The sequence below is a fragment of the Pteropus vampyrus genome, unplaced genomic scaffold (assembly GCF_000151845.1).
Source record: "Pteropus vampyrus isolate Shadow unplaced genomic scaffold, Pvam_2.0 Scaffold32, whole genome shotgun sequence".
In the NCBI taxonomy this organism is placed as follows: domain Eukaryota; kingdom Metazoa; phylum Chordata; class Mammalia; order Chiroptera; family Pteropodidae; genus Pteropus; species Pteropus vampyrus.
This window is the reverse complement of record NW_011888813.1, coordinates 9,470,092-9,482,075: the sequence shown is the minus strand read 5'-3', so window position 1 is coordinate 9,482,075 and position 11,984 is coordinate 9,470,092. Positions and strand designations below refer to the sequence as shown.

The 11,984-nt window shown below is 36.1% G+C and overlaps 1 protein-coding gene across 1 annotated transcript in view; it reads left to right on the top strand.

Moving 5' to 3' along the window:
- Positions 1-11,984, top strand: part of EML5 (echinoderm microtubule associated protein like 5) — a 129,950-nt gene that overhangs the window by 62,492 nt on the left and 55,474 nt on the right. The window contains exons 16-20 of the mRNA XM_023528865.1: positions 1,316-1,413; positions 2,359-2,459; positions 6,763-6,965; positions 7,594-7,705; positions 9,472-9,599. Of these exons, the coding sequence (XP_023384633.1) occupies positions 1,316-1,413; positions 2,359-2,459; positions 6,763-6,965; positions 7,594-7,705; positions 9,472-9,599 (642 nt within the window). The remainder of the gene's footprint in view (positions 1-1,315; positions 1,414-2,358; positions 2,460-6,762; positions 6,966-7,593; positions 7,706-9,471; positions 9,600-11,984) is intronic.

Genomic DNA, 11,984 nt, shown 5'->3' with positions numbered 1-11,984 from the left:
TATGCTCCTGTCCTATTCAATCACGGCAATGAAAGTGTGGGTTTTCTGGCTATTTTATAATTTAACAAGTGTAGTTTTTAATACCCTTTAATGTTTCTGTTAAAATGTCCATGTGGCCTCAAACAGCAGTAATATGTAGGACATACTGTTGAATCATATGCTTGAAACTTACTTGATTTAATAAATGTCACCCCAACAATTTTTAATTTAAAAAAATGTCTACATAATATCTAAGACTTTTTCAATTATTATTACTGGTATGCATCTCCCACTTTGGACAGACCCTGATCTCAGTGTCTTATAACCGCAGAATAAACTTTGATCATATTTAAGATGAGAGCTAAGGAAAGAGGCGAGACCTGCAATATTTGTTTTATAATATTTGTTCTATGAAGTGACAATTCTAAGCTGACTTGTCAAAATAATTTCAGCTATAATTATAATTCTTCCTATTTTAGGTAGGTTAGCTCTTTGCTGTACATTTAAAAGTTTAGCAATTATAGGTCTACAATGAAAGCTGGGGTGTGGATATTAATAGAGGATTTTATATAAAGAAACTGAATTTCTACTTTCTGCTGCTCTGAATTGATAGTGAATTATTCCTAGTAGAGTTTTGGGTGAAATGTATATACATATTCAGAGATCTTGCTAAAAGTCAAGAAACAAAATGAGTAGCAAAATAAGAGCGTTAACAAGAAACAATAGTAGTGCTAATGAACTAATTGAGATTTGCAGAGAGCATGGCAGAGTGGCAAACGTTTTATTGAGCCTTTCAGCTTATACACACACGCACACTTATCAGCATGAGTGACTTAGCTCAGTTGTTTGTCTAACATATTCATTACTTGCTGCTTGATAATAGTAACTAAAATAATTAGCCTTTCCTAAAAATAGTCATTTTAATGGCAATATGTAGTTGTAACCTACATCTTTTTTATTTGGTTAACTTTTCATAATCGTTATGAGTTCTTATGGTGAATTTGAATGAAGTAAATATTTTCTCCCTTCTTAATTGATTTTTCCTTTCCTTCTTATTTTCTAAATTTCCTTTTTCCACTTTTTTAATCTTTCTTCTTTCTCCCATCCCAACCTGGTGGATAAGATAAATTATGCCAGAGAAAATGTCAGCAGATATGGTTAGATGCATTAAGAAGCAATTCTCCACCCCTTATAAATTCTGGTTCTTTTGTATAGCTGTATGCATACCTGATGTTTAATGTTATTTTATAAAATTTTAAATGTGGTTTAAGAATATGTACTTATGGTTTTTGTCTTCCAAATGTCAATGGTCAGTATGTCTCTCTGATTAATTTTTCTAGCGGATGGCAAACGTTTGGCTTCGGTTGGAATAGATGACAGCCACGCTGTTGTACTATGGGACTGGAGGAAAGGAGAGAAACTCTCAATAGCAAGGTAGGCAAAAAACTTGATATCTCATTGGCAGAATACTGAGATTACTTTAGACTTCAAAGAAAATGAAACCAATTTTGAAATCAAGCAAACATAACCTATTGCTGCCATCTTTATCACCATTGAATAAGTAGTATAATCATGGTAAAAAGACAAATAATTTCAGAATTCATTTATAGTTTTATCCCTTGTGAGCTCACTTTTTAATGTCGCTGTAATATGACATTGGAAAAAGCTGTTGTCTAAAACTTCCATTTACAGGCAGAGTGAATTCTGTAGGATAAGCTATTATATAGTCATTGGAAAGCCTGATAAAATGCTCATTATATATATGAGTAAAAGAAAATACATACACACATACATCACAAAGAAGCTATATATCTTTATTTTTTCTGTTATACTTTTTATTTTCTAAATTTTCTACAATGAGCGTGTATTATTTTTATAATAAAAATACTAATTTCTTTAAAAGGGGAAATAGTGAAATGTCAGAAACTATTTTTTTGACTTTCTGTTTCTTAAAGTGAGACATTAAAACACTCAAAAATATAAATTATATTTTTAGCATGTGTAGACAATGTCTATATAAGAGAGTTTAAAAGAAACTTTACATTTGGAAAGGCTATATTAAACTATAATGAAGTATTATAAAAATTTTTCTTTAACTCATTCATGCTACAAATAGCATTCCCTACGCATAGATCTATCATAGGTGCCATCCAAAAGAAGTTCAGTTCTCAGCTGTTCCTATCTTTTGATTCTATTGAGAAGAGTTACTAGTAAAATAATGACAAAAATAACAAATGTACAAATGCATGTTTACATGGCACAAACGTGAGACAAGCAGGCCAAGCATTCAGTAATGAGGTAATCAGGATAGGGTATGGATTAGGCAAAAGATTATTACAGGAGAGTTTTATAATTAAAACATTCTGGTATTTATTTCAGAGGAAGTAAAGAGAAGATTTTTGTTGTAAAAATGAACCCCTACGTGCCTGATAAATTAATTACAGCTGGGATTAAACACATGAAATTTTGGCGCCGAGCAGGTGAGTGCTTTTTATTTCTTTGAAATTTAAGAAATGATTACTTTTAAACGTGATTTAACTAGGCGCAATATGGTAGCCTAGATTGGATCCTGGAACATAAAAAAGACATTAGTGGAAAAACAGGTGAAATCTGAATGAGGTCTGGAGTTCAGTTAATAGTAATATCTCAGACATGTTGGTTTCTTAGTTTTGATTCGTCGTGGAAACGTAAGATGTTAACTTTAGGGGAAACTGGGTGAGGAGTGCTGTATGTGAGATCGCTCTGTTTGTTACCTTTGCGTCTTTTATGAAATTCTGAAATTACTCAAAAGTTAATTTTTAAAAAGGTGATTCACTGTTATTTGGTACATTTTAAACATATTTGTAATTTTCACTCCTATCCATTTAAACAAAACTTGAAATTTGTTATCTTAGTCACTTGGAATTGCAATTACCAAGCGAGTAATGCTTATTATCTCTGCCTTGGGAAAAAAAAAACTGAATTTGTTTTAAAAATTTAAAAAAACGAAATTTGTTTTGAAATAAGAGACTTTAAGGCTATTTACTTAAAAAAGTAAATATGAGAGACTTTAAGGCTATTTACTTTTTTAAGTAAATAGCCTTAAAGTGAAAATATTTGCAATCGAATAATTTTTTTCCCCCTTAAGTTTGATTAGACATATAGTAGACCTGAAACTGAACCATAAAACGATAAAGGTTAAGAGTTTGGTGTGCATTTCATCCTTCCTCACTTTTGGGGTTCTGATTCTCAGAGTTTACTAGTCAAGTGGGAAGTAAGTAACCACTTTGTCTGAGTAACTGCTGTCCGACCCTCTAAATACACAGCTTTATGTAAATTAAGTTAAAGATGACTTAGGTCTGAGGCTAACAGGTAGCTTCTTACCTTCTATTCCAGATGTCAGCTTTGAGAATTCCAAGTTATTAGTGTCTCCTTTAAGGACTGTGGCTGCTAAGAGAAGGGAGCCACTAAAAGTTTTTTGAGTGCAGTGATGATGTGACCTTGCTCAATAGGAACACATGCTGTGTGTATCAGAAAACCCAACCAGTGATTATCTAAACCAGGGTGGAAAACTCTGTAAATTGCAAGATAGTAAGTATTTTAGATTTTCCAGGCCCAGGAACAAAATCAAGACTATTTTGTAGGTGCTTACACAACAGGAGAGAAAACTCCTGCCCTGCCTTACCCAGTTTGCACCCAGTTGCCACTAGCTGGAGACATTATCTCCCAGATCAGCCTGCTGTGATGAAGGGGCCTGGCAGGTTGGGGTAGGGGACCCGTACCCAGCCTCACTGTGCCGCAGTGACACATGGATCCTAGCACATCCTTCTCCTGCAGAGCCTTAACCTGCGCAGCTCGGGCAGCAGGCAAGAGGCAAGACAGCCCCTGCAGTGCGATTCCATTCTTAGGAGCCCAGCAGTTGCCATTAGCAAAGTCCCCCACCTGTAGATGGTGACCAGCTCAGGCCCTGGGCTGCTGCTAGTTGGCAGCCAAAAGTCAGAGAGGTCGGCTCTGGGAGCAGAGAAGGAGATGGGCAGCTGCTCCAGTGGGCGCCATGCAAAAACAGGTGGCGACAGGACTTAGCGCACAGTCCACGGTCCACCAACCCTGCTCTGGACGTGTGGTCTGTGCTCTAGTAAAGGCTGGTGCTGCCACATGTGCCCTGGATCCCTTCTGTCACTGGCTCAGGGACATCGCTCCAGCTCTTCTTCCCTTTTCCTCCTGCATCATCAGCCTTCCCGCTCTCCTGACTCCCTTTAGCGTACAAGTGCCCTGTTCCTTCCCCATCTTAACCCATTTCCCATTTAGAAAAAAAAAAGTGCTGCTCACTGCCGGCGTTAATTTGACACAAACACACTCTTTGCAGCTGAAGCCAATCTGGCTAGTTTTCAATGTGAAAACAAAATATAAAAGCTGTTTTTGGAGTTATTTCTAAGCAGCACTTGTTGCTAATCCTAATGTAACAGAAATGCATATTATGACCAGTATTTAATAATTTTTTTCATGTACATTTCAAAGCACAGAACATCACACAGCGGAACATCACATTCCGCCTGATGCTACATTTTCCAGGATTTGACATTTTCAGTGATCGAGAATTACTATATTTTATAAATGGAAATGCCACTACTATATTAAAAACACTGCTATAAATAGAATGACGTCTGTCATCTGTTTCCCAAGACTATCGATATATACTAGAGCGATGAGAAAATAATAAAAGCGAGCTATTTCGTGGCAAGCCTTGGGGGTGAGGTTAGGACTGTGATCCGTGAGTTATCAAGGGGTAAATGCTGCAGCTGCACATGCTGCCCGCGAGTATTCTCGAGGCAAACAGGAAATGGGTTAAATAAATAAAACGGAACAAAAACTTTTCCACTCTACCCTCTAGTTGCTAATCAATTTCTCCTCTTACCTACATACTAAAACACCTTCAAACAGTTGTTCAGACTTTTATTGGCAATTAATATTCTCCTTCTTTCTCTTTGAGAGATGTCAGTCTGGTTTTGTTGTCCTTCACTACTCCACCAACTGCCCTTCCACGTTCACTAACCGGCTGCTATGTTAAGACAATCTTCCAAATACATTCGGAGTAGGACCACTTTTCATTACCTTCCATGCTCCCACCTTTACCATTTGCCCAGATGATCGAACTCACCATTCGACTCTTTTTCATCCTTGCTGCTCTTCGATTTTCTCTCCACCCAGAAATCAGAATGAACCTGTGAATAAATGAAGCGCCAGATCTTGTCATTCCACAGCCACGTTTTCCATCTGACGTAGAGTAAAAGTTAGATTCTAACAGTGGCCCGTGATGCTGCCCGTGACCTCTCTGACCCCACCTCCCACTGCCGCCTCCCTTACTGTCTTCGCTACTCCATCCTGGCCTCTCTGGCTGTTCCTTAAAGATCCCTGCTGACCCCTCTGCCTCGAACACTTTTCTCACATGATTTGCTTCTACTACCACCCTCTCGATGAGGCCTTTCTTAACCATCCTCCTCAAAATGGACCCCTCCCATTTCTTATCTCCTGTTTACGATTACATTTTCTCCATAGCACCCATCAGCCTCAAACGTACTGTACATTTTACTTATTTACCATATTTATCGACTGTCTCACCAGGAAGTTCCATGAAATCATGGAATTTTGTTGTCTGTTTTGATCATAGCTCTACTTCTAGTATCTCGAATAGTGGCTGTTACATATATTTATTGAATAAATGAATAATGAGTTCAGTTGGAAAAATGGGCAAAAGATATCAATCGGAAATGGTCGGTAATAATAGGAAAAGATGGTAAAGCTTATTAATAATCAGAGAAATGCAAATTAAAACTACAGTAAAATTCAGTTGGTAGTTCAACCCCTCAATCTGACAATCCTAAATGTTCCTGAAAGGTGGATAATGACAGGAACTCCTACTGTTAATGGGATAGTAAGTTGATGTGTCAGCTTTGGAGAACAATTTGGCAACAGATGACATCTCTTGTCTATATGCTGTTCCTTTTGTACAACCCACGGCCACTCCTAGAGAATCTCTTGCACTTGTATAGAAGAGTGTTCTCAATGGCAAAAACTTGGAAGTAAATGCCTATTAGTAGGAAAATGGACAGACCGTGTTATGTTTACATAATGGAATGTTGTATAGTTGTGAAAATGAGTTTTCTAGAGGTACAAATCAACATGTATAAAACTCCACAACAAATTGTTAGTGAAAACAAGTTGCAAAAGAATATACATACAGAATGGTATTTATAGAAAAATTTAAAACATTAAAAATAATATGACATAGTGCCTAACAATTCATAAAAATAAGTAGGAAAATATGTGTAAAGGAATGCGTGAGCATAATCGACATCACATTCAGAATAGTAGGGGGCGAAGAAGGAAGATGAGACTGGCAACACGTATCAGCTGTTTCAGCAATTTTATGTAAGTTACTAAGTGGATATATAGGTGGTTTTTGTATTGTTTTTATACTTTTTTGTATTAAATATGTCGTAATAAAAAATTTGAAAAACAATCAAAAGTGCCGAGGGCTCATTAACACACCGACCTAGTATTCGTTTTATTTATCTAAAAGCTATGACCTGAAAGCCACCGTAGGTATGGCTGCCCCAGCCAGAGAAGGTGTTGCTCAAGTCACTGATTGAGAGGCCCATATTTTTCTTTGTAACTAACTCTCATTGCTGTTACACGTCTTTCTATTTAAACAGTAACAACCATAGAAAAGAAAAGGCACTGCTTTGTAATTTTATACATTTTGAAAGTGATACTTTCGTAATTTTTTTTTTTTTTATGAACCAGGGGGAGGACTGATTGGAAGAAAAGGCTACATAGGCACACTGGGGAAAACTGACACGATGATGTGCGCGGTGTATGGATGGACTGAAGAGATGGCTTTCTCTGGAACATCCACGGGAGACGTGTGCATCTGGAGAGACATCTTTCTTGTAAAAACAGTTAAAGCACACGATGGGCCAGTCTTCAGTATGCATTCATTGGAAAAGGTAAATAACCTAAAGATATTTTAAGTTAAACCTAATTAGATCATGGAGTGTAGAGCATTTTCGCAAGTAAAGGAACATTGCCTTTCAATTTAGCTGTGCCACCCCCTAATAATCTGTGAGCTGGGCTTCCTGACTTTGTTTTAATCCTCTTTTCAAACTCCTGAACACAGAGTAAAATAGGTCTGCTGTTTAAAAAAAAAAATTTTTTTTTACTATCTGTAATAACTTACTATGTGTCAAAACTTGTTTAAATGCTTGATATATTATCATTATATCCTGCGAGGTAGCTACTGTTATATCCTTTTTTTTTTAAAGGATGAGATTATTAAGCCTCCAGGAGAATGTATGTAAACTTGCTGAAAGCAGTAGAGAGCTACCTTATGGTTTCAGAGAACAGAAAGTGTTCTTAAAGTTCCATCCTAGAGGTAGAATGTTTAGTGTCACTGTAATATTTTTGCAGATTCCATTTGGAGTGTAAAAAAATGTAAAGGGCTCATGCTAGTTTCCGTTCATTACAAGATATAACTTTTGCTTATACATGTTCTTTCCTATAGAAGTTTTCAATATAAAGAAGGTTATTTTAAAAACTATTTGGATCTTTGTTAACTTGAACCTTTTACTTTTATAGGGATTCGTAACTGGAGGAAAAGATGGGGTGGTAGCTCTTTGGGATGATTCCTTTGAAAGATGCCTCAAGACCTATGCTATAAAGAGAGCTGCTTTGGCTCCAGGATCTAAAGGTGATTTAAGACTTAATTCACTTTGTAAGAAAAAAAAATGAATGGCTCATTAACACACATGGTCACTAAGGTGGAACAGATGGAATATATTTTTCCTTCTTTACTAGACAAGCATCACACTTAACTGAATGCCAGAATCATTGCTGTCCTTTCAAAATCTGTTTTCTGCGAAACGCGTGGTAAAATATTAACCAAGAACAATATCATTAATGTTAATTTTTAACATTTTTAACTTTCCAAAGAAAATTGCCATGCGAGCACCGCATTTACCACCAATCAGGAAGTTAGTTTTCAAACGTGGCGTTTTGTTTCACCTTGGTATTTTGTTGACCCTGCCTCGCTAGTCTTGCAGGCCCTTATTTTCTATCGACTTTCTCTCAGCACATTAAGGTACCGCATCATACTCTGACCTCCAGGCCTTTCTCGGTACTGTTACAGTCGTCTCTTATCCACAGTTTCATTTTCCGTGGTCTCAGTTACCTACAGTCAACCACAGTCTGAAAATATTAAATGGACATTTTCAGAAATAAAGAGTTCATGAGTTTTAAATTGTGTACCGTCCTGAGTAGCATGGTGAAAGCTCTCGTCATTCTGCTACGTCCTGCCTGGGATGGAAGCCATCCCTTTGTCCAATGTCTCCACACTGTATATGCTGCCTGCCCATCAGTCACTTAGCAGCTTCCTCAGTTAGCAGATCGACTATTATAGCATCACAGTGTGTTCAAGTCACCCTTATTTTACTTAATAATGGTCCCAAAGTGCAAGAGCGGTGATGCCGGCAACTTAGAGATGCCAAAAAGAAGCCATAAAATGCTTCCTTGAAGTGAAAAGGTGAAAGTTCTCAAATTAATAAGGCATTTTGTGATCTCACATCATCACAAGAAGGGCGAATATAGTACAATAAATTTTGAGAGAGACCATAACTATAAACTTTTATTGCAGTATAATTATTCTATTAGCTGTTGTTGTTAATCTCTTACTGTGCCTAACTCATAAATTAAACTTTATCATAAGTATGAATGTATAGGAAAAACAGTATGTATATATATAGGGTTTGGTACTGTCCACGGTGTCAGCCATCGACTGGGGGCCTTGGAACACATCCCCTGCAGAAGTGGGGGATGGGTAGTGTACTTTCCCCTTGAACTTGCTCTTTCTTTTTCCTCTTGCCCCCTCCAATTATCTGACCATATTTTTTTTTTTCCAAATCCCAAACATTATTTCTTCTAGGATGGTTCCTTCCACTTATATTCTCCTTCTTAAAAAAGGGTAATTTCTCTTACCTTATGCTCCTTTTCCAGTATGCTTCTCATACATGGTCTCTTTCTCATTACATACTCTGCGAGGGCAGGAGCTGGTTCTGTCATGTTCACCAGTGTATTTCCTAGGATGCAGTAAACATAAGTGAATTAATATTAAATTGAGTTTTTATTAACCAGAATATTGTACATGCTCTTAAAGGGTCAGAAGGTAGATGAGGAGGTACGAATAGAAGAGGAAAAGAAACAGTTGTCAGAATGGTACTAGAGGATCTGGGATAATATAGAATCATAAAATGGTAGGATATCGGTGGTAATTACTTTTTGAGATTAGTAAATTGGAGAAAACTCAGTGGTTTTATTAGAATATTTAAAATAGAGGAAAAAGCAACCTTGTAATGTGATTTTCATTGTCAAAATAGCATCACTGGCATTATGTATATATATATACATCCTTCTATTATAGTAACTTCATACCTAGAAGAACATCTCCATTTAACATTTCAGGTCTTCTCTTGGAAGATAACCCATCTATACGTGCCATATCGTTAGGACATGGTCATATTTTAGTTGGCACAAAGAATGGTGAAATACTAGAAGTGGATAAAAATGGCCCAATAACACTTCTGGTCCAGGTAATTTCAAATATTAATATGCTTTTTTTCCTTTGTGTATAATTGATTCAACATAAGAGCCTAAAGTTGATAGTGGTGTAAAATAATGTTAAATTAATTAGGAAAATACTAGTTAATGTTACTATGTACCAAAAAAATTTACGTTTAATTATAGCTAAATGAGTAGCTATCAGTAAACAAATGTGCATGTTATCATGTGGAATAATTACCAATATCTTAATTCTTGCTAAACAAGCAAATGGAAAGAAAAATCCCTTGTAATTAATTTAACTTGGTCCATTTATTTTCTATTTAATTTTATTTCTTCGAAGTATATTTGTTGAATGTAAGGCAGTTGTTTTCTGTGAAACTCAGTTCATTCTTTGTCAGGTTTCTGACTTAGGAAAATAATAAATGGATGTATGCTAAAATTTTATTGCTAAAAACATCAGTGAAAATGTTAATAAAACAAAAATCCAGAAATATAAAAATTTGTATAGCAGAAATAGAAAAGAAACAGCATAATTAGCTATTACTTCATATTTCCAATAAAATGCTATATAAATTTTTTACATGTAAATTTCCTATATGTATTATGTTTTTCTGAAAAATACGGAGGGAAATAAATCAAGAGTGTAAAACATAACAAATGAGGTAGGATCTACCCTAATGAAAAACTGTCCTTGTGCAACTCTGTATAGTAACCCCAATATTGAGATTGCCGTTTGCCCTGAAAGAGAATTATATTCTTTCTTAATACAGACTTATTTCTTCTCCATCCCCCACTTCACTACTGTTAAGATACGAAGAGCACACATAGACGAGAACATTGCACATACTTTAATGTTAATATAATATCCCAGTGCACCAAGGAGATTTAAGGAAATAAACTTTTACGTCTTGCTCTTTAATTTCGGTCCCATAATATTCCACTGAAGTAAAAAGATGATGGAGTCATGGTGTTTATGATCCCTTGGAAAATGTTAACCTAAGTACACTTTTACAGGTGAATCCAGAGATGAAACTATTCAATACAAAACTTCATAATTGTAAGATTTTTAGAAGTCATAAATGACATCCTAATATTTTTGAATTTATTATAGAGTTTAATATTTTAAATCTACTGTCTCTTAAACATCAAAAAAAGATAAGAGTACCAGTTCTCACTATTATTGTCCAACACTGTGTTGAGGTCTTAGCCAATTTATTAACACAAAACAATAAGAGCTGTAAGTGTTAGAAGCCAACAGACAATACTGTCAGTATTTGCAGATATCATAATCTTATACATTGAATATTCAAGAGAATAAATTGAGAATTTATTAGAACTAATTAGGAGTCCTATGATGTGAATAGATGCAAAATCAACATATAAAAATCAATAATATTTCTGTATATTAGCAATAATCAATTAGAAAATATGAAACAAAAATGGTACTTTCAAAGAAAATTATATAATAAGCAGGAATAAATATAGATAAAAATATGCAAGACCCATGTTAAGAAGACTAGAACATTTACTGAGACATAACATAAATTATAAATTCAATATGATCATAATCCAAATCCTAATGATATTTTTCACAAATTCTGGAAAGATTTTTAAAAATCATCTAAAAAGGAAAAAGTATCTTATATTAATCAAGAAAATTTTGAGAAACTTTTCATGCCAGAAGTAAAGAGAATATAAAACTATAATAATTAAAAGTATGTATACAACAGGCATTCATATATATATATAAACCAAAAAAACCACATACAGTAGGGTGTGTAGCAGCAGAATTCCGTGGGTCGCTTTGTGAAGTCTGTTAATATGGTCTTCTGAGCCACAATCGTGGGACCTCTCCGTTTAGTGTACCTTGCTTCAGAAACTGAGTGCTTGGTGTGGGAGAGGGAGCCGTAGCTTCAGGTCTCACTGGGTTGCCACTGAGGCCCCAGTATTCTCAGTGGCACCGCGGCCAGGGTGGAGCCTCCCTTTCTGACTGAGGGTGGGCAGGAGAGGGGAGCTCCCACTTAGCAGCAGCCACCAGGGATTCAGCCTCAGCAGCAGGTAGCTGGGAGTGGAATTAGAAGTGCCGACCCCTGACCCCTTCTGAGAAGCTAGCCCTCCAACTAATAGCTGGAGGCGGAGGGGGAGACGCCTGGCTTCTTGGTCCCATCAGTCTGGTGTGGAGTTTCCACAGCAGTGGGTTAGGAAGAGGGAGGAAAGGAGTGGATCTCGGTTCAAATGCTGCAGACTCTCACTGTTCTTAAAGAATTTAGATTTTCCTGAGTAAACGTTTCTTGACTTGTTTCCACTTGAAACCATTTCCAGAGACTTTAATAATAATAATTATTATTATTATTATTATTTTCACCACTTTTACTGGTCAGCAGGTCTGTGGAGCTTCTTCCCCTGTCATGCAG